General features: G+C 36.0%; 1 protein-coding gene across 2 annotated transcripts in view; it reads left to right on the top strand.

Moving 5' to 3' along the window:
* Positions 1-23,921, top strand: part of TOX3 (TOX high mobility group box family member 3) — a 77,809-nt gene that overhangs the window by 29,232 nt on the left and 24,656 nt on the right. For both annotated transcript variants that reach the window (XM_032195982.1, XM_032195981.1), the window contains exon 2: positions 22,309-22,374. In XM_032195982.1, the coding sequence (XP_032051873.1) occupies positions 22,309-22,374 (66 nt within the window). The remainder of the gene's footprint in view (positions 1-22,308; positions 22,375-23,921) is intronic.

Genomic DNA, 23,921 nt, shown 5'->3' with positions numbered 1-23,921 from the left:
TTTAATATATTTTCCTATGGTAAAAATACTTCTCTTCAGATTTTCTGAAGTTATTGTAATATCTTCAGATGCTGCATTAAATTTCAGATTTTTCCCATTGTTATAAGCTCTGCTAATGAAAATGTCCATTAAAGTGCCACGAATATTTTAAATACATATTCATGCTGTGCTTGGAATCTTGCACATCATTTTCTAAGCTAAGCCATTAGCATCGAGATAGATACTGTTATTTTGCAAGTCTTCACTTCAGCAATTTGTACATGTCAAATTTAACCACTGCACAATACCTATATAGAGTAATAAAAACATTTGAGTTTAGTGCTGTCTGTACACACAGCTCTCACTATCTCTTTTGATGGTTGATAATAATCATGCTGCTAGATGTTTTTCACTGTATAATGCAGAACACAGGTCACTGTTGGTAAACCTATTCTAATCATGGCTTCTCAGAACACAAATCCATTAACCTATGGTGATAACCCTGCTGCAGAGATTTGACACAAACAATGCTGCACTATAAATGATAGAGTTCATGACTGAACTGCATTTGAAAGAGCATTCTGAATAAAGTTAAGAAAGTAATGTAGAAGAAAAGTTAATGAAATTTAAGATGTCATCTTCTGTCTGTGTACAACTGCTCACTGAGGTTTCTGCTCAGAGGAAGGCTAATTCCAAATAGGATATTGCACTGATGTATGCATAGCCTAATTCAATCCATGTAGAGTTTTTTGTTGTTGTGTTGGTTGTTTGTTTTTTAAAGGTGCTTAGCAAATACTTTTTCTGGTTGCTTTGGAGTTGCTCAGTCTTGAAGAAGTGAAGAACTTCTATCATCAAGAGCTATAGAATAGTCCTGGCATGACAGATAATGGTGGTGGTAGAGCTGACATTATCGTAACACATCATCATCACTTTTGATGAAACATTTCACAGCAAACATCAGCTAGCTGAGGTGAAAATCTGCATCTCTTCTTGTGTGACGCCACTTCTTGGAATATCTACTGTTTGCTTGTCTTTTTCCTCTTAGCTGTAGCATATAGGGCAATAGAGATATTCTTTCTCTAATATGGCTTCTTGGAAGCAGGGGAAATTACATTTTTTTTTCTTTTTTCTTCCCCCTTAGTCAGGTCTCCTGAAACCTGAGGGTGGTTTCCCTGACATACCTTCTTAGACCTGTAAAGTTACATCTCTTGCTATGCATGGGATCATCTCCGGAGCTGTGCTGAGATCTTTAATACCTTAACACCTTAACACCTCCCCCCCCCCCCCCCAGGCCCCTTGAAAACTGCCTCAGGCCTCTCTTTTTCATTGTGTAGTGTTTTCTCACTTTAGACCTTGGCAAAACTCTTGTTTTAATCTTGTTGGAATCAGGTTTCATTCACAAACTGAATTTTGTATAACACTAAAAAGTCTTTGTCGTATTGTATCTGGAAATTCAGTTTAGGGCAGTTTGTTTCATTATTAACTTAGGTATTAATCTTATGGCAGAAGTCAGCTCAGACAAACTGAAGTGGTAGATGATGGACATGTGGCCTATTTTGAGAACCACTGGATCCAAAAGCTGATCTTTAGAGGATGCTTTATGTTGAGAATAAACTGCTGCAGCTGTAGACTGACCCACACCTGAAAACCACTTGTGAGGTTTTTTATTCTCTCTGTCATCGCAGAGACATTCATTCATTCTTGAGAAGAATCCCTTTGTATGAAGAAAATGGCCAAGGCCTGTGTTGTCAGCAGTGAAGAAAACATGACACACTTTGAACTTGGAATCAGTGTAGAGGGCCTGAAATCTTCAGCATCTCAGACAAGCAAGTAAGAGAGAACCCATTTTGTTCACTTCCAGAAAGGCTCAGATACCAATGCAGATAATACTACTACAGCAAGATGCTGGATTGGCTCAGGTGAAACCTACTGCCACGGATGGCGTTCTTGTGAATCGTTCATTGTCTTGTAAAAGCCTGATGAAAATGTTGCCAGTGATTGTTATGTGACTGCTTTAATGCAGATGTGAGAACATATAATTATATGATTACAAAGAGAATTGGATCAACATTTAAGCTCATAGACCAGCATTTATTGTGTTGTGCAGGAAAGCGCACCATGTTATTAGTTAATACTTCCTTACTACCTGTAACAGTTGCTGTAGTCAAGAAATTATTCATCTATACCAGATCTTGATCTTAAATTTTACGTCATGTTAATAAATTTTCTTGGCCATGCTTTCAGAAACGTACTCAGTATTTCAGCACAGTCTTTGATATTGCAGAGATCTGTAAAGTAATGACAGAAAATAAGATGTGTTCTTTGTTTTCCCTTGAAGTCAGTTGCAATCTGAATGCATTTAAACAGAAAAGTAAAAATTTTAGTGCAATAAATCCAGTCTAGCATAACGGAAATATCCATTCATGAAAGGACTGTTTGGTTTGCATAGAAGTCATCTCTGTTCATTTTCTGGTGATCACAGTGAAATCCATCTTACCTCTATCTATCATACTTTCATGTTTTCTGTTTGACTCTGCAGTCTTTACTTGTATTCAGTGATGTTTTCCTGGATGAGTAAGTCCCTGGTGTGCTTAGCAGCTGTATGGAACCACTCATGTAAGACCTGATCAACATGAAAAAGGGTTGAAGAACTTAATGCCTAAAAGGAATCTATGTGGGTGTATTTTAATTGCTACATTACCATGACAGTCTGCACTATTTATAATTCTAAAGACTTCTTTAAAAAAGAAAGATAAGAGGCTTGTGTGCTATAGAAAAACATAGTTAATACATCAGATGTTTGTCAGATAAGCATTGTAGATCTACCCTAACTAAGGTATTGCAACTGCATGAATGCTTGAGATGGTTTTAATGTCAAAAGCTTAATGCTTTTTGGTGCCTTCAGCCTTTCTGATTTCCCTAAGTGATCATAAAGTTATAAACAGTCTTTCTAGGAGGTCTCTAAGAATCCTGTTAGGAGCTTTTTATTATACTGGCAAATTCATATTGAATTGGTATTCATTTTCACTATTACAGAATAATCAAATCAGTGCTGCTATTATTGTACTGTTGAAAAAGAAAATAATGGGAATGTAATGTAAAACTGCTAATGTGATGAAATGCTCTTATTATGGTAGGTTAAGAATGCTATGGCTGCTTGTTCCAGCTTGCTTCAAACAGTGATTGAGTGAGGAAATGGAGGGTGTTTCATTTGTGGCAAGAGGTTATGTACAGTCTCATTTGAATGTGTAATTGTCTTTCGATGGCCAAAAGGGTGATTTGCTTTTGCCTATTTGTGGTTTCTTCTAGGCTGTGCATTGGTTTTGGACTTCTAAGAACACTACTGTGCATACTGTCGCATGTACAGTCCTGTGATTTCTTTTTTTAAATCATGACTAACATCTGATGGTTCTCTCTCCAGAAAAAAAATGGCTCTCATACTCTTTCATGTTCATCTGAGCCTTTTTTCCAAAAGGGAACGGAGCTTTTAGAGTACATTGTTAGAAAGTACAACCAGCCCCCTGAAGGTTCAAATTTGACAGGGATGTTAGGAGGCAGGTCAAGTGACTGCCTAATGAAGATGAATGGAGAAAATTGCTGGTACAAGAATCACGTGGTGGGCGCTTAGCCCAGGTTGCTGAAAGTGTGATGGAATCTCACAGCTTCATTTATCAGTGTCATATTTGGGCTAAAAGTGAGCAGTATTGTTCTCATTTCTTCCAGATGGATAGGTCAACTTTAATATTTATTGCTCTTGTAGAACATTTGTTTGATGTATTTCCATTAGCTAGGCAATAATAGAAAAGCAGTGGAGAGAAACATAAAGCAGCTCCCTTCCTCTTCAGCTGAAATATGGCGTACAGTAACGTGTAAATATTTCTAAGACTGTCACTGACTTTTTTCCTTTTTTAATTTGATGACACGATCACATATATTAAAAGAGTTTTGTAGAAATAATGGGAAACATCATCAAGGAAATATAAAATATTTGGCTTCTGGTGTGTAATTTTTAACCTCTTCATAAGCTTGTTGTGCCTTTCAGGAGTGGCTTTTGCATAAGAATGTCAACTTTTACTGTGATACACTATGACACAGTAACACTGTATTTGAATGACTGTTAAAGGAAGAGAAGCACGTTTTAGCAAAATCAACATACTGTTCTGGATTGCTTAAGTGGAATATAATGATTGTTGTTTCTGTCATCTTTTTTTTCCTTCAGTTCTGTTGTTGCCAATTACTTTTACTATGATGGGAAAAGACAAGTTGATGTGGTTTGATGTTAAAACTTAAAATAAATAAGGGACCTAGCCATTACAGAATGGTGGCTTTGAGCTAATAGTGGTAACCTCTGGTTAATGTTTATTAACTGATTTTTCCCATTTATAGGAATCAGATTTAAGGTGTTTGACATGTATTATTTTATACTGTGGAAGGAAATTTAGCTGTTTGTGAAGCAGGTGTTGTGTTAAGTGCAGTGCAAACATCCTAGCCATATGTTTCTATAATTTAAATTAATTTGGTACAGTCATACTGTTAATCTTTAGTGACTTGTTGATTGGCATTTTGCAGACATATTTCTGGAAGGCACCCAATACCATTTTCTGTAGCCTTTCTGGCAGTAGCAGAGAGTAACATTTCCACAAATTGGAATCTTGTACAGCTCTGGGAAGTGAGCCAAGATTTAAATTAGACAATAACCTCTGCTCTGTATATAGCTTCTATTCTTCAGCTGTAGGGAAAGTGATTTGTTTAATACAGTCAGCTCTGTAGCATATAATAGACTGATATATGAGTCACTCCTTGGCAATGTGTGTTTCTTAAATTTATATAGATTGAACAACTAGTTGGTAATGTACTTAGTTACAGTTGTGCAAACAATAACTATTAGCAGAGCTGAGCAGACCTAAAAAAAAAAAAAAAAGCAACCTGCATTTGGTTGGTGTTTGTTAAGGATTCTGCAGAGTTTTAGAACAATACTTCTCTTCAGGTGAAGAAGAAAATTTTGTAAACATGACTACTCTTAGAGTCTTAGAAAATCAATAATAGCACTTTCATATCATAGCTTTATATTTATTATGCTTTGCACATGGACGTACATGTAGGTACACAATGTTTCTTAAAAATTAACCTTAGCATCAATCTGTGTTGTAGCTACACAATTAGGTTGTGGCTCTTTTTGTTTTGCCCTTGTATATTTTTTTTCTCTCTTCATGTTAAAATGTGTTGCTGTCAATTGATATCTGTGAATGTGAAGAATGCTTTTCTTTCCAAACTGCAAAGATCTTTTCTTAAAAGGGAGCTCTTTACACCATTTGGTTCATGTTTATTTAAAAGCTTAAAATCATTAGACCAAATCTCACTTTTTGTCCAACAGAAAATTGATTTTGCTAGCAAAAATGGTGTGGGCCTGAAAGAGAATATTCAGAAATATGCAAATAAGCAGAGATAGAAATCTGTTTGAGCAGCTGAACAAAGCAATCATATTTTTTCCGTTGAAAGTTTATTTAGCTTCACCGTGAACATTTTTGAACAGAATTATCAACTGCTGTTAGTGAAATACTTCTTTTTATAGGGAAAAGGGGATTCTTTTTAAACAGAACTATTTTAATACTCAACTTTTTTACTTTTTTTTTTTTTTTTTTTTCTTTGGCCAGGTCTTATATTTACAAAATAAAGCACACTGTAAATATTGAACAATACACAGATATATTTCCTAACAGTTTCTAGTACGCTGCATATTCTGGATGGGTTCCAAGCAGTAGTTAGTATAAATGATATGCCAATCAAAATTATTTTTGCAACTATAACCTGTTATAATGCAGTCTCTTATCTGAAGCGTCAACTTGATATAAGCCAGATCTCTTTTCTTAAGCTTTAACTCTTACGTGTATAATTTTCCTTGTCCTGAACTAATCCTGCTTCTGTTCCATAAGCTTCTTGGTAGTGCATGATAGCAAAGGATAATTTATCTACTTGTTACATAAATTTTAATCATTGCTGCTTCCATTAGGCCATATGCATTTTATTCCTTAGTAGGAGTGAATTGTGTATAGAATATCTGATATATTTTAATGAGTGAGTAAGTTTTGTAAGTGTCCAGCATCTCCCTTCAAGGCAAGTTTTCTCATAATTCAGCTTCTGTATAGAATCTGACTTTTTCAAAAAACCTCCATGTAGTCAGCAAGTTGGTTACTGAAAATTTGACCATTTGCATCGGTAAGTAAATATGTGGTTTCATGATACAAAAGATTTGTCTTTATAGCTCGCCTAAGCTAAGGAGTTCGTTCCTCAGCTCTTTATTCATGCTGTATGTTAAATCGCATTTACCCCCAAATCCCAATGAATTTAGTGTTTCATTTTGCAGTGTGACCTCAGCAAAAGTTGTAATGGCATAAGCAAGGGTTTATGAATTACAGAGAGAACAGAAAATGCACAGGAGGTTTGAAGCATGATGCAAGATACGAACCTCTTGGAACCTGGGGTCACTTAACAACATGGTAGCAGGTTCCAGCGCTGACATTGTAGTCACTAGAATGTCCTTTAGTTTGGTCGTCATTGCTGCTGATAGCTGAAATCAAACCTCACATATAACCAGTTTTTGGAAGCTGGAGATAGGTTGTAAATCTCATTCACTGTTGTTGATGCTGAGTTTAAATGTTGAAGGTTGTTTAGACGACTTGGGAACTTCTGGTGTGAGAGGGGTGTGTGAAAATGCCGGTTTTTAAGATCCTGATAATAAAAGTATCCATTAATGAGGCTGAAGTACTGTGAGATTCACAAACTGAATACCATTCTATATCTCTGAAGAAGACAGGTTATGGAGCCGGCAACATGAGTCTTGCTTCAGAGAGGAGGAAGGGAGCAGAAAGGGGCCTGACTTCCCCAAATCTGTATTTATGGAGCAAAACATAAGAAGAGTGAACACAGCAGAAAGAGAATTAGCATTTGAGAATGCTGCAGGGTTTATATAGGGAGCGTAAGACTTGCCGTATAACAGAGACAGGCTTTCAATTTAGCATTCTTTTTATGAAGCATTTAGTGTATACGTCTGTAAGGAATGTAATCAATACATGCACACTCACTCCTCATCCCCCTTTCACACATGCATAGTTAAATATTACAACATGGCAGAAACTTATCCTTTTCCCAGAAGGTAAAATATTTATATGTCAACATGAAAATTGATAGCCCTTTTATTTTTCTTATAGTAGCTAGTTAGATACAGATGATATTCCACTTACTGGAATATAGTGCACAACCACCACCATCTGAATCAAATCGAAAAGCTGGATTCATGCTGGCAAATAACCTTTCACCATTTTTCTCCCTGGTAAAGTACCACTACAGAGCTCTTGTTTTCCTACTGTTCCTTGGTTTCCTAGATAACCCTTACACAAATTTCTGTTTGCTTAAAAACAAACAAACAAAAACTTCACCATAATGTTGCACAACACAAACAATGAGGGTTAATTTATATCGAATGGAGAGAGCCTGCTCTTGTCAAATATCCCAGGGGTGCACAGCATAGAAGTGGAGGTGTTTCTTATAACCAATAGTTTGTATATGTGATTGGATGAAAGTGAGATTATAGCACTGAAAGACATTCCGGTCTCCCTTGTAACCTACCTGGCCTGGGTTCAGTATTAGTAAGGACAGGTCAGCAGAGAGAGATGTGTGAAGGACTATCATGGATATGCTACCCAGAATTTTCTCTGTGCTTGAGCACAAGGTTCCAAGGTTGCGAGGAGGTGAAAATATATAATGTATGTACAGGTATATGTATAAATAAGATATATGTACTGGAGATGAAAGAAAAACACATTTTTCTTTACAAGTTCTAGTTGTCTGGAATTAGCAGATTAGTTTAGGTTTCTATTCACTGTTACAAGCTGTACATTCTTTCAAATTATAAAAAAAAACCCACAACATTCATATGAAAGTGTATGAATGCTTTGAATTGCTTCTAAATGCTTTCAAAATCATTTCTTTTACAACATATCACGAACTGCTGTTTTTCTTTTAATTTTGAATGCTGAACTGTCCTTTGCTGTGAATTAATTTCCTCAAAGTTTTTCATTCCTTTGTTCTTACTATTTTCAAGTTTCTTTTCTTATCTTCCTGCTAAGCTAATTTTTATTAACCTGTTTTGATAACCATTGTCTCACTGTACCTTTGTGTGCCTCTCTTCCAACCTTTGTCTGCTTTCAGCACTTGTACAGCATCTTATAGCAGTGCTGTAACATTCCTCTCAAAAGCAGGCTATATGTGTATATATGTATATATATATATATATATATATATATATAATATTTCACAACTCAGTTCTCCCATTAAAAATATGTATATATTTTATGTTATTCTTAACAAATTCTGGAAGAACCACTGAGAAATCTTGTTTTGATCAGCAAAGGAAATGTCTTACTGGGGAACTGTACTGATGATTCCAGGACAGATCAGGCAAAGCAATTAGCTTGAGGATGTTGGTTTTTTTTTTTAATTATTTTATAAGACATTTTGTGTGCGTGTGTGTGTGGTGGTGGTGTTTTAAGTTTTAAGATCACTGGACAATGATATTACCAGAAATGATTGTAGATGCTTGTACAAAATAAAAGAAAATAATTATTTATAATAATACTCGTTTTTTACTGTGACCAGATAGGTGTTGCTTGGTTGGTGTTTTCTTCTTGTAGTGGTGAGAGAACTACCAGAGCATCATATTCTATTCCTCTGCTTCTGCCTTTTCCTTTGCATTCATACTGATGCTGTACAGTGTCTTTCAAGTCAGGTCAAAACCAAACAAACAAATAACAACAAAAACTGGGTAGTGCAAAATCTCCCATTTTGCAGACAAGGAAGCAACCAACCTTTGTGGATTTACTGTGATTTGTTCTTACTGTGAACTCATTAAGCAGTGTTTATGTTTCATGCTCCCTTGCATTGTTTAGCATTATTTCACTTGCTCACCAGAACTGGACGTTGGAATAGTAGTTCTCAACTCTTATGCAAGGTAAGAGTTTGATATCAGGGAAACATAATCTGACTGTCAAAAAAAAAAAAAAAAAGGGGTGGGGGTTAAAGTTATTATATGAGGCAAAATATAATAAGGTAATGAGACAGTTTTTGCCATGGGGAAAAAAAAAAAAGAAAAAAGTTATATGTAGGACTTTTCCAGGAGTGCACTCAGAGCAAGTCTCCTTTTCCTTTACAAAATTTTCTGATGTCTGGGCAATTGAAAGTGGGATCAAAATGGAAGAGAAATGTGAGAGAACTCCTGGTCTTTTTTAGCTAGTTGTAGCAGACTACTGTCTGCCAGAAGCATGCTGTTATGGCCCAAGGTATTTTTCTGTTCTCATCAGAATGTGAAGAAGATACTGTCTTGGAGACACAAATGTTTCTGTAGAGTTCAGATCACCATCAGGTAATGAGGAACAGCGAGGAGTGCTACGTGAGTATAAGCTTGGGAGTTCTCCCATTTGACCTCCAGTTATTTGACCTGACATGTATTTAACAGGTATTCCTAGGAATATTTGTCATAACTTCAACATTCAGGCAAGGCAGGTTCATATAAATCTCATGGCAAGATTTCAGCTAATTTTGTAGATACAGTTTGAATTCATACTAAAATTAAATCTGATGATTTTAAATTCAACTAAGAAATATTCAACTTTTTTCACATCTTTAGTGTGAATAGCATAAGACACTGAAATGTCTCAGTCCGCTAAACTAGGAGAATATTTTCAGAGCATGAGTTGTGAGCTGTGGAACAACTCTGCAGAGGAAATGCCACTGTGATCTGGTGTCTCTTATACTTCAAGAAAAGAAACTCAAAAATGTACATGTATCGAAGTTCAGATTTACTTATATCAAGACATTAAGAGAAGCACTTGACTGTTCAAGAGAGCTTTTATTACCATTTTTGGTCTTATATAGCAACCAATGTTTTTTCTCTGGCATCTGAGAATTATGAGGCCAAAATACATTACTCAGATGCCTGGTGTGCTACTTAATATGCTCTTTAATGCTAATTAGTGGTTAGCATTCTGAAACACTGGAGCTGAGTATCACCTGAAAACTCGCAAGGCCTAGCTTTTGTGTGGTGCAGCACACTCCCAGCCTGTGCGGGTGAGGCCATCAGTCAGGATGCATTTTAGATAAGATTATAAACAGAATCACCTGAATTTTCCTAACTGGCATTGACCTGTATAATATATACTGTTAATATTTCAATGTTAGGAATTTTCATGTTCGTTTCGTTGGTTTGGTTGTTTGTTTATTATTACCGGAAGTGGAGGCTTTGAGGGAAACTGGAATCTTTTCACAAGTCATAAATGGAGTTCGCAGTGTGTCCTCATCTCTCAGCAGAACCTCAGGGGCTGCAATCAATATCAGAAGTAATTTCTGTGCCCACTTATAAGAAGAAATAGTGACCCAATTAAGTGAAGAAAATGCTAGACTTTTAGTAGTGGATGAAAATGCAATTAAAGTAGGTTACTCACCTACAAAATAAGTTTGTGCTGCCCAAAACATTGCCTTTAGGATGGAATGGAACAGTGGGAAGCTAAAGATAGATAAATTAAGCCTGATTAGTCTCAGTGGCATAAATTAAGAATACAAGCTAGCATGAGGGATTATTCCACTCTTAAATTTAATTCTCCTCTACTGTTATTGCAGAGCATTGCATCCAATTCAATCTTGCATGTTTAAATAAAGTTAGTTGTTGCTGAAGACTCTCCAGAGGCCTCCCTGCTGTGGGATTTGTAATCCAGCCCCAACTAAAAGCAGTGGAGAGATCTACCAGGTTTAAGGTTGATATAAGATGAAGAAACAGGAGCAAGTGATGTTATATTCCTGTTTCAAACATGCACCTATATCGATACTATATCGACACATAATTTTTGCAAAACTGGAAAACCTCTTTACCTCAGCAAAATTCCTGAATCTTTTGACTGGCATTCAGTTTCTTGTACAGCCACTTCATGCTTTCTCTTATGAGATTATCATAGGAAATCCCTGGGCCTCATCTGTGCTTTCCTGTTTGTTCCACATAGAGCGGCACTGTTATTACATACTGCAGCATAGAGGGGTGACACTCCCCCTAGTTTTAACACAGCTTGGCCTGGGTATTGCAAGCAGCCGAGTTATCACTGAGCAGAGCTTCACGAGAGATGACAACCTGGTGTTTCCCAGGTCTGCCTGGTAAACGGAACAGGCTTTATGTACTTATTATTATTTTATTATATATACTTTTTTTTGCTGTTGTTTCTTCTTCTTTTTCCTGTATCTGCTTGTGAGATGATTCTTAATTTATGAGGCCTACAAAACAGGGATCATCACTTTTTCAGAGCTTAGAAAACATTTGTCATGTAAAGAATGCTTTGGAAATCAGTAATAAATAATCAAGTGAGAAATCTCCCTTAGGAAGCTTATGAAGGGACAAAGAAACCAAGTGTAAAATTCCCTTGCTGCCACCAACCCCATCGTGGCTGAGGGTAACAACCACTGGAACAATTGGTTGGAACCACTGGTGTATTTCTGGGTGGCTTTTCTCCAGTTCTCATTCAGAGAGTGAGAGCAATGTTGCATTTTTCAGGCTGTCTTTGCAATAGATGGTATTGCTTTGTACAGCCTTGCATATAATGAGTAGAATTAATACTTTTTAAAATGCTTTTTGTGTGTGTGTGTGTGCTGTTTGATTTTAGTTATATTTTCTAAAGTGGAAAGTGTTTAGTCTCAGAAAAAAATGCTTGAACCAGGGGTATCAACATGGCTGCAAGTTGAGATACTTATGAATTCATGCATGTACTGACTTTATCCTGAAAGTGTCTTGAATAATCCTCCATTATGATTATTATAAAATGTCTGCATCTGCTTCACCCTTTCTCTATCAATTTTATATTTAAAACCTGATATAATTTGCTAATGTAGTAGAGCTGAATCACAGTCTAGAATGGAATTTATGATTTTTGCTGGAGTGAGTGAAATTTGATATAAGATTCAAAGAAAAGCTACTTATAGCCCAATTGCAGTATAATCACATCACTTTAAATTTCGTGTGAGAAAATGTTACAGTAATCTTGAATATAGTGATATAAAACTATTTCTTAGGATTCTAAGAATAAAATGTTGTCATTATGTTAAGAAATGCTTAGATTCAATGCTTAGACAGCTTATATGAAATAAATATGGGGGTAGACATGATTAACACATTGGCTGTATGAACTCAATGCCTGAAAGAAGAAGGTGAAACAGAAATGTTCATATGGCAAAACCAGTTTTGTATTTGTGAATTCTCCATCCCCTCTCCCCCTATAAAAGTATTCCTTACAGCAGTTAAACTCAAGCTGTTGGGTAGAGAAAGGGACTCAGTGGTGTAGCATGGTTTCATATCCCTGCTGGGGGGAGTTAAAGAAGGACCCTTAATGTTGTGTTTTGGGACAGGAGGAGGATGTGGCTGCTCTCCCTTCAGTCCCCAGTGTGCCAGCGGGCTCCTGTCCCTTAGAAGGACACAAGGTATGGGCCTCTATCCATGAACCAGGAGCCAGCACCAGTGCTGCTATTGCAGTCTTGGGGCATGTGGGAAGGTAGTCTGGCGGGAAAGTCCCAAAATTTGGTTCACAGATTTCATTTGGGTCTTCCTGGCAAGCTATTTTGTCCACGTTTGAGGCCATTCTGAGAGGCTGTTGATCTCCTCCCGTTTGGTAAATGTCATGGAATATAGAGACATTTCAACTGTCTCACAGGGCCGTGGAAAGGGAGCAATTATGCTTTAATCTTGCTGTGGTTCTTTAGAGCAGTTGTGGAAAAAAATGTAATTCATCTTCCTTCTAGCCTCTGATGTTATCAGAAATGAGATCTTATGTATAATGTGAGCTGTTTAGATAATTGTAACTCATAAAATACATACATTGAATAGATGCTCTGAAACTGCATGTTTGATGAGACCTTTTTCATTTGAAATCGAAATTGCTACAAAGTAGTAAAAATTAAACAAAAAATACACATATATATGTAGAAGCAAGAGACATATCTCTATAAGTAAGTTCTTTTTGCATTTTAGCAATATATTCCTTCCATGGTATTTGCATCTGATCTGGTTTAATTCAGCAACATGTATGCGATCATGAAAATAATTTCATAGCTTACCACCACAAACAACTCTAGGTTAAAAAGCAAAGAAAAAAAAGTAATATAGTTTTTAGCAAATACTTAAAATTACATTTGCCTCTCCTTGCCTTTGTTAATGGTTGTAGTTATCTTAACATTCGGACTCTTGTATTTTTAACCTTCAGGCAACAACAGGGTACGGTGATAGTGATTGCACATCAGAACTCTTTGAAGTAACATCTGTAGATCTTGTGGAGCTCTTTTTTTTTTCGTGGAAATTAGTGGGTTGGTCTAAACTTGATATTTTTATTAGCCTTCTACAGAGGAAAAATAGTCTGAATATATGTAGGTGGATACAGAGAGATACCCAGAATCCACGTATAATTCTCAGTTTTACTTTCTTTGAACCAAGGTGGGTGGAATGGAAAATACATCCTTGTCTACAACTTGCTAACATGGTAAATTGGAGCTCTGAACATGTGACAGCAAAGCATTTGGTATGTTTGTCTTGGAGAGAAATGTCAAGATTCAAACTAATTTTATAACACCTTAATCTTGTATGAATATTAGGGCCAGTACTGCACTTTAGACCACCTTTTAATATTTATGCATTTAAATATGGAATAAGTAGCATTAAGAGTCTGGAATAAATTGAATTACCCTGACTGTCAGTCAACAGAATAATAATATCGTGTATATTCATACAAAGTTATTTCTTGCATATAAAAACTTTTATAGACTGTATCCTTCTTAAGAGATCTGAAAATGTCTAACATGAGACCATTAAATATTCCTTTCATTACTGTTCCTAAGATTGCACAGTATCACACTTGGCAAAATATCATTCAGTTACTGCTTTTGGCCATGGAATTCACTGAAGGAATTCATATTAAAGAGTTTGGCTGGAATTAGAGAGATTAAGTCAGTGCTTTTTATTGTTATTGTTGAAGTTTTTATTTGTTGGCTGAAAGCTTTTAAAGTAATTTCAAATATTTTCATTCTAATTGCTTTCCTAAAACTTTTAAATCTGTAATATTTGCAAACAGTGTGTGTGATGGAGATTTGAGGATATATGAATAAAATATAAATGTCTGTTTTCTTTAGGATCTTGCTCAAGTATTTCATCCCACTGATTTTTTTTTATATATATATATTTTTTTTTTCTGGTGGTAAGCAAACAGTACAAGTGTGTGTATACATACATTCATATGTTTATGTGTAAAAACACACATATATGAAAATTAGTGTGGCAGGTGTTTAAGACTCAAATCAAATTTGAATGGTTGCCTGAATTAAAGGTTTTTAAGAATTAAATATCAAAAGACTGTCAAATATATGATGGTACAAACACTTATGTAGAGATTCAGTAATTAACGAACCACTAATGAGATTATTCATTTGCCCAAAATTCAACATTGGAGATGTGATTTCAAAACTGGGTACTAAAAATATTCATTCTAATATTTTGTGTTCCTGTTTGTTGTTGGTTGCTCATCAGCAATGTGTTCGTAAGCAAACGAAGCTTCTAGAAACACTGTAGGAACTCCTTTTGTTTTCAGTGGGACCTGCGTTTCCTCGTAAGTATTAAGCAGTTGATTAAAGGTTAGGAATCTGATGTGGTGTTTTAGGGAATCTTTAGGAGTTGGAAAATAATAGAAATATCTGTAGTGTAGTAAGTTCTGGTGGGTGAAGTCACTAAACCTAGCACTTCCCAGGTAGTTTTTCACACATGCACTAGGATCTTTCCTAGAAAATTTATAGCAGAACGTAGCAGGAATTGAGCCTACTTCCAGAAGGTACTTCTGGAAATCTTCTGAAAAAGTCTGGAAATAAGCAGAATGTAGTAAGCTGATTTTTATTGTGCTATTTTACAGTAATCACTGATCATAATTTTGCTGTAAGAATATGAATGCAAAGGCTCAAGTATGAATGTGGCATATTAACAAGTGGCCCACTACATCATGATATTCATCTGAAAGTGTAGCTTTTATGTATTGTGTCTGTGCATATATAAATACCCTATGCACACACACCTAGTGACTTGTTCTTTAATGTAGTTGTGGTACCTCATCTACTTAGGCATTTGGTCAAACGCTGACCCAAATGCAAGGCCTTTTGCCTGCATCTGGTCAAACTGGCCATCTCTTTTCAACTCAGTGAATCAGCACAACCTCCAATGCCTACAACTCCAGTAGCTACTTGTTGGCTGTGGTAAATAATACATTTTGTAATTGGCAGAAAGTGGTGTTCAAAAACATTAGAGTTGTGCCAGAGAAGTTCAGATATTTCTAAGCATAGCTATGTAGCATCAAAATTGAGTATACCATTTTGTATCCCTTCTGAGGTAAAATTAGTTCTCATCTATTTACAAGGTTTTAAATTTCATGTTTTAAGAGATGCTTCATTCATTTATGAGTATAAATCCCTAGTAGATTTAGTGATGTTACATCTGTGAACCAGCCTTATAGTTACTAGTAGCAAAAATAAAATAGAGTACTTGTATTTTATAAAATAATATGAATGCCACCTACTGTTTCTGAAGTATTGAAACTGTCGTGAAGGACTTGCTCTTCCAGAAAAGAACACTCTGCTCCTGCTATGAACGCATCACAGTTAAAAGTAAAGCCTCTACAGAGATTAGCTGGAAATCTATCCAGAATAGAAATGTTATTTTTACTTTCACTAAGAAAATAAATTGTGTTTCCTGAGGACAAAAACCAGTATTTAATGTAATGCATCTGATGAAACACTTGTTTGTAGATGCTGATAGCTGATGATTTAACCCCTTCCCCCCCCCCCCCCCCCCAAAAAAAAAAAAAAAAAAAAGCTTCCTCCCACTCCATCTACTTCTGTTGCCAGAATAATTTTAGTGTATATTGTTTTGTTTGGAGTAATCAGGCTGAAGTAGCATTAGTCCAGCTTCTCATCTTTTAATTACAGACAGTTTATTGTCTATGCTGTCCCACTTTCTGCATGGTTCCCCACCAGTCAGCTAGACTTAGCAATCTCCATTAATTTAATTTGGCATTTCATTCAATCAGACGGGCTGTGAACATGATGATTTTTTTTTTTTTTTTTTAAATAACACAATGCTCATTCTTAATTGATGTCCTTATCAGGCATTGTATTTGCCAGAGCTGTAATTATTGGTCAGGCAGCAAAATCAAATCTGCCCAAATGCAGTGAGGATGTTCTCTGGTGAAATTATTAAGATACAGTACTTAGACCTGCAAAGTAATTTAGTTTTGGTCTGTAATTACATCTTTTGGGATCGTTATCTTTCTTTTCACTCATAAGGATAGTGTAACCTCTGAGGAATTAATTTGCCAAATCTGAAGATAGAACTGAGATTCTTGCCATAATATATATTTGTGCAAGTAGATATTATTCTATATAAAATATATATGTTCACACCATAAAAGAATGATTTGTATTAATGGCTGTATTTAAAAAACAAAAAATATGTCTCTTAATATTATTGCAGAACTGCTGGAAATGTGATCAGTTGAGTCTCCTGTTTTCCTTAAGCAATAAATTGACATTAAAAATGATAGAATTCAGGTGTGCAACTATCTAAAATACATATCCAAGTGAATATGTAGTGCTGTGACATAACTAATTTAGCACTAGTTCTTCAAGCAGGAGTTGAACATCAAGCCACTGAGAATTTTTGTCTGAAGATACTATCCTGAGAAACTTTAAAATATTTGTTTTGACTAAACATTAACTAATAATTATGTAAGGATTCTTAGAGTCATGGTAGCCAGGTCCAAGTTCTGTTTTGAAGTAAGGGTTGGGATAAGGCTTTATTTAAAAAACAAAACAAAATAACAAACCCAAAAACTACAGGGGGAGGAGGGGAAATCTGTAATCATTTATAATGAATCTTTTACTTATTCTCAGATTTATGATTTGTAATCTTTGAGTAAGGAATTACAATCTCAATATTGAGTAAGGAATTTAATCTCAATATTTTATAAATCTCCTGGTATGTTCTGAGAAGACAAAATGTGTTTCATTTGCGTGTTCTGTAAATATTTTGGTTGTTTTTTTTTCTTTTGTTCATTTGGAACATTTATTCACATTCTATGGTTTTGCTCTTATTCTGTGCTGGAACAATAACCCATCCAATGGTTTCTTTTTGATTGCATTATTAAAATAACTAGCATTATTATGAAAGGAGTTATTTAGAAAATGTTTTGTAGTTGCCCAATGAATCTAATTTTACTGTGAAGCATAAAATAGCAGTTCTATAAAAATTCTTGTTTGTTCCATTGAGATGCTCTGGGCTCCTGTATGTTTTAAGTTCCATAGGTATTTCTCTATTTGCCTTGTTTTGGTAATGAGTAGCGGGGCTCTAATGTTTTTCAAATTAGAGTAGCATCACAATTGGGTTGACTTAAAGGCAGAAATGTACAAAGCTTAAATAAACAATACTGATTAAATATTGCAAGTAAAATAATCCCTCCATTAAAATTAGTGGCAAAATTCCCATTAACTTTTATAGGTTCATAATGTTATTCTGTGTGTCCATAACATCTTCAGAATTAGTTATTAGCTTTAGTCTTTATACTTCTGTTTATTGTGGCTTTGTGATGTAAACTTCTGTTGCCTATTTCTTGCTGTGGCTTTTGACTCATCAAAGTTGCAAAAGGACAAGAACTCAGATAGTAGCTCCTATTTAACCTTTTGGGATTTGTCTGAAGATATTTTTTGGCAGTCATTAAATGTCCACAGAGTCTGAGTTCCTGATCTGTATCTCCAGCTGCCAAGGCTTTTTTTTAATGAAGCCCACCATCAGGTTTCTTTCTTAAAACATTGGTTCCTTGATTCATGTGAATTCATTAGTCTCAGAGCTTTCATAACCAAACAATTTTTATGCTCTGGTAGCTACAGAGGGTAGCTTGGAAACCCAAGTAGCATTCTACTTTGATTAAACATGCTTAATTCCTTGATTCACAAACAGGAGTCATAATGTCTGGCCTATGTTTGGTCAAAGAAAATGTGCAGTTTGCTGAAGTGGGGCAGTGATGTGCTTTTTAAAGCTTGGCCAGAAGTTGTTTTGGTCTTCATTTGGGCATGTGATAGAATAGAGGGCATGAATTCTCTTTTGGCATTACAAATACAGACCCTTCCTACAAAAGAGGTCTAGATGTTGGACTTTGGTTTGGGTAGTCAAAGCTAACAGAAGAGCTTCAACAAGTGATTTTAGAATCAATCAGCTTTCTTGACATTCTTTATACAAGGTGTTAGTAAGCAAACACTTGGTCTCTCATAACAGCCTTCTTGTTAGTGCTTACAGATTTCAGCAGAGACAGTTCAAGGGCCTTTCAAAGAGTATAGGACTGAACTGTCATACTTTTAGTGCAACAATTTTCATGAACAGCAAAAGCTGTATATCAGAACAAGTTCAGAAGAGTATTCATTTGTTTGCAGTCTATTTTGTGCAATCAGCATGTGTGTATGGTTCGCATTGATTTGCTGCAGCAGAAAGTTATGGTACTCAGGTTTAGTATGTTTATTGAAACTTAAGATAGAGTCTGTTGAATTCCTAGAAACAAAGGAAACGAGTAGTTTCTTAGCGCCTCATTTTTGTTGATGTTGCAGATATTACTTGAAAGGCCAAAGCTACTTTTGTATAAATGGGTTGATGGTATATGTTGCCAGAGGAAGACGGAAAAAAAAAGTCTGCTTTTGTAGTTACAGACCTGGGATGCTCTAGGATCTTTAGATACAAAAGTTTATGCAAAACCTTGCTCATAACTCATTTAACTAACTCATTTGCAAAACATCACAAAACCAGCATGAAATTAAAAGATAGCTGGACTACGTACTGCATCTTAATCTTGTTCTGTCCCAAGGAAACACAAGAGATGGAACCCCACAGGACTGTACCTGGGCAGACCCAGTAATTGGGGGATCTAGCCTTTAATTTGGATGTCCGCTGTCAAGTGTCGGAATGCTCCGTCATGTTTATGAGGGGTCTGGGCAAGTGATCCTTCAGAAAATAAATGGAGAAAAGTGTTGATTGTAACAAGAGTCATTTCACAGAAAACATCTTTCCCAAATTATTTTACTAAAATAGACAAGAACCCTTTGTTCTATTTAGAATGATTTATAACTGTTCCCAGCTGATCACAAAGTGTTTCTAAATTAAAAGCCATTAATTATAGCCTTATATAGATACAAAGATATGCAAGGGGTGCTTTGTAATTCCAGCTCCGCACTTCAGGTGAGAGCTTTTTAAATTACTTGGACCATTGGAGCCACCTGCTTGACTAAATGCTGAGGGCCCTGTGTTTCAGTACTCATCAGTGCATTGCAGTGTTAACATTGTTACTGATTTTTCTCATTTCTCCAGGGCAAATACTAATTAATGGATACAATTCACAGCTGATTAGCTGTAGTTTCTTCAGTAATTACATTCGCAGACTAACTGTTCAGAAGAGGATTTCTAACCCAGTTCTTATTTCACTCTAAGCTTAATTTGTTTTTTGAATTGTTTAGGTCCTTAAGATAATAACCATTTTATTTTCTTTTGTTGTTATAGGTACCATTAGATAATAAGGAAGTTTAATCTTAGCAATACTCACTGATAATTGTTGTGTGCCTTAAATGGATTTCTAGTTCAGAGAGAAAAAATAAATTTCAGTGATATTAGTTGGGACCCACACTAACAAAAGCTTAAATGTGCCAGGCTCTGACATCAGTGCCTGAGTCATATACAATAGAGTCCTAAATATTGTACTCCAATAACAGAGTGAATTTAAGGGCATATAGTTGCAACTTCTAGCTATGACATTCCTCATTATATAATTTGCCTCCACAGCCTTAATAAAATGGAAAAGTATGCTGTCATAAGTTAAAAATGGTTGGCATTCAAACCAGCAGCAGTTGTGATGTGAGGAACACATGTAGATCAAAACATTATAGAAGTTTACCCTCTGAGGTAAAAAATAAAAAATAAATAAAAATCAGCTGCATTCCCATTTTGAGGTTCTGGAGTCCCTAAGACTCTAAGCTCATGAAAATAGGATTGGGTTTGTTCCAATTTATTTATCCAGTATTAGAGCTAGTGCAGGTTATGCCTTTGCATTTGGGTATTATTTGAAAAAAATAATATATATTTCTTGTTACTGTAGAAAGAACAGCTCTACTGGAACCATTGGTGTGCCTTCTTAGTTTGCCACTGTCTGACATGAAAAAATCTATCCTGTCAACCTCTGTGTTGAGCTGACGTAGTATATCTTTGTGCCCCAAATCCACACACACGCATCCTTCCATGCCAAGACAGTAACTTCAATATGCAATTTCTTTTTTTTTTTTTTTTTAATTCTCCCCAAAATGGGTGACATCTGGGCTTTTAAAGGTGGATGACATTATTTCAGTAGCTGAGGATAACAGTTTAAATAATTATGAGGCAGCCTACTTATCATTTTAAGGCCTCTGTTGCTTTAATGCGTGATACAGGTTGAAAGAATCAGCATTTTAAGCATATATTAAGTATGGAATTTGATAGAACTTGATCTCTTCGGTTTTGTTGATCAGGACTCAAAGACAGTATATTCGCAAGGGACGTGAGGCTCCAGTTCTTTGTGTCCACGTTCCTTTTTTCATCCTCTGTCATTACAGTTTCCTCAACTTCTCTTTTTTCATTCATTTGGCTTTTAGTCTTATTTTGTGAAATGGATTTTGGAGTTTTCAGGGAAAGAACCTCTCTTGAAAGGATCACTCTCTGGCCCCCCACTGCTCCAGGATGCTGCAGGAACTGGAGAGAGTCACGGTCTGAAACATTTCCCTGCTAAAAACAGTCAGGCATCAAGCACTACAAGAGCAAATTGAGCTGGAGCAAAGTGGTTTTCCTTTCAGGACAGGTTCACCTGCTCTGGGAGCACAACAGGGTTTCTTGCTTGGAAAGAAAAACAATCTCTGCAAGTGTATGGTTACCAATCATCAAGTACTTGTTGCAGAGCTTCTGCTGCTGCTGGTACTCTTTGCTGTTGTACTTAGTTGTTGTCCTTTGTTTGGTTTGGGTGGGGGGAGTTGTGATTTTTTGTGATTGGTATTGTTTTCTCTGGCAAGGGCTGGCAAGATAAAAACCTCCGAAAAAGTTTGCTTTACAGAAGTAAAAAATGAGAGCTTAGGGAAGAATGCTTAGTGTGGTTCAGCAGCAGTAAAACACGGTAGGGCACTGTAGCAGCAGCACTTTGCTCTCATTTGATGCTCTTGCAATGTGCCTGACGCTAGAAATTTGAAAATGCAAAAAATTTAATTTAGTGTCTTATATGGTAGCTGCATGACATGCATGGTGTCTGTTCCTTGAAGCAAGGACTTGAGGCACCTGCTTGCCTTTGGAAGTGCCATTTAAGGGAATAAGGCACGCTAACTACCAATTAACCAAATGCTGATAATCTCTTCCTTTCTGTGCTCAGTCTGTAGAAGAAAAAGTACTTATCCACATCCACAAATGTTCATACTTGGGCGTTTGGAGGAAATGACTTAATGGCATCTGTGAGGATCCTTTCTGATCACTCATTTGGGAGAGGAGTTGTACCCCAGCAGGAGCAAGCGGTCACCCAGCCCGGGTAGATCTTGGAGTCTCCATGTGATGCCATTCCTCTGATGTGAAAAATCCTCAGCAAAGTCTTCTGGCCTTAAAGATCAGTGGGGGTGGGAGCTCAACTGGAATGAAGGATAGACAAAGGGGGATTGTTTGGCTTTTTAATTTTATGGAAAGAATGGGATTTTAAAAGCAATGCTGCAGATGCTCTTTCTTCTCCTTCTTACCTTCATCTCTTTTAAGCCAGCTCTGCTTGGAACAGTAATACAAAAGCTACTTCTAGCTACAGCTGTCCCCAAGATCAAGATCATCTGCAGAAATATAATTATGTGTGTCAGGAGAAGTGTAGCAGATTTGAAATGCCTTTTCTGGGAAATAGTCTATTTGTAATGGGCACTTAATTTCCAGACATCCCTAGGCCTGTGGGATGGCTTTGTGACACAGAAAGTTGAAAAGGTATGCTTGGAGATCGTCCACGTACAGACCTGGGGATGCAGAAGATATAATAATAATAATGTTAAATAATAATGTTCTGACTTCAAAGAACACCTGCAAAATCACATCTTATCTGTTTTGCTTTTCTTAAACTTTTCTATGCTGATGATGGGGTAAAGAAAAGTTTATTGTGGCATGCATTAAAATCTGAATATTTATTTTTCTTTCAGTTTGGAAACAATAACAACTACATGAACATGGCAGAGGCAAATAATGCATTTCTTGCTGCAAATGAGGTAGATGTTTTTCTTTTTTTTTTTTTTTTTTTATCTATGCTCATATTCCGCTGTTTGCTTTGATAATTTAACAGACTTGGAATGGATGAAGAGTGAAGTGCTGAATTTCTGTGTGTTTTATGGAGCACAAAATAAAGACTTTAATGAGAAAGAAAATAACCTGACAGCTCTCCATTACTAGTCAATTTAGCTGTCCATAAGGCTGTTACTTACATAGCATGTCAATAGAAACAAATCTGCTTTACGTATGAAAAAAAAGTCATAAACAGAAGGAAACAAATAAAAGGCACAGTAGGTGTACATTTTCAAAACAAGCTTAGTACTAGTCAATAGCAGCTAATGTGCTAATTTCTATTATAGATACAAATATTTTGATTTGGGTTCTTAACGCTCATATAAGTTAGAAAAGCAAAGCCAACTTTGTTGCCTAAAGTGTGCTGGGTGAGGGAAATGTCTGATCAGGATTAAGAGCAAACCTGGGCATTGGGCTGGTGGAGGCTGGCTGGGCTGTAGAGGTGATGGATTTGAGCACTGGCTTTTCAAAGGGAAACAGGATAAAGGTACGGCAGCTGCAGTCTGTGTAGTTGTTGTTACAGTGGTGCCTTCTTCCAGCCAGTTAATAGACTATCAACATGCTAATATTGACCCCAGCTCCAGTTAGAAACACCTTTTGCTTGTCACTAAAAATCAACAGCTTTTATTCCAAAGGGAGTGGGAAGGATGGAAAATGCATGATGCACTGCCTAGCAGTGTGTGTGGCAATATAAAGAAAAAGAACTCAATATTTATATCAGGTGTATGCCATAAATGATCTTCCAGACATAAGAAAAGGTTAAAACCTGGGCAGCTTTGACTTTACATATTGTAAGCGGTGATTCAGCCAGAGGTATTCTTATGCACTTTTAAAAAAATGATCTTGGAGAAAATAAGTAGAAAGGTGTAACAATAAATACGAAGGTTAGAATTAGGAGTCATATTTTATGAATCATTTATACAATGGTCACCATCTCTTTTTACCCAGCAAGACTGCTTAGATAAAGGAATATTGTTTGGCACTAGCTCCAGTGTTATTTGTGATAATGAACACAAACCCCATCTGTAATGACAACATGATGTTTCTTTCTGTAGAATTTCTTTCCTACATTTGAATCAAACATTGATGAAAGCTCTGCTGCCAGCAGCTGTTCAGAGACAATTTAATTCCAGCTGTGATAATTCACCGTGTCAGACATTGGCTGTTATATGTTGATACAACAGTTCTCCAGATTTGCATTTTTATCAAAAGGAACAAATGTTTTGAACATTTCAGTACAGATGGCATTTAACTGTGCACACAGTTTTGTTTTTTTTTTTTTTTTTTAAACATGTAAGATATAAATATTTGAAAAGTTAATAACTTAAAAAAATATATATGATTGGTAAGATAAATCCCACAAATGTTAGACCATCTCTTGGTCATAACAGCACCTTTCTGCAATCCCAAATTGCATACTATTCAGACCATTTCTGCAGGCTGAATAGCTCAGTGATTTGGATTTAAGACTACT

This window comes from Aythya fuligula, chromosome 12 (genome assembly GCF_009819795.1).
Source record: "Aythya fuligula isolate bAytFul2 chromosome 12, bAytFul2.pri, whole genome shotgun sequence".
NCBI lineage: Eukaryota > Metazoa > Chordata > Aves > Anseriformes > Anatidae > Aythya > Aythya fuligula.
The sequence above is the reverse complement of the archived record's forward strand: the minus strand, read 5'-3'. Positions and strand labels throughout refer to the sequence as shown.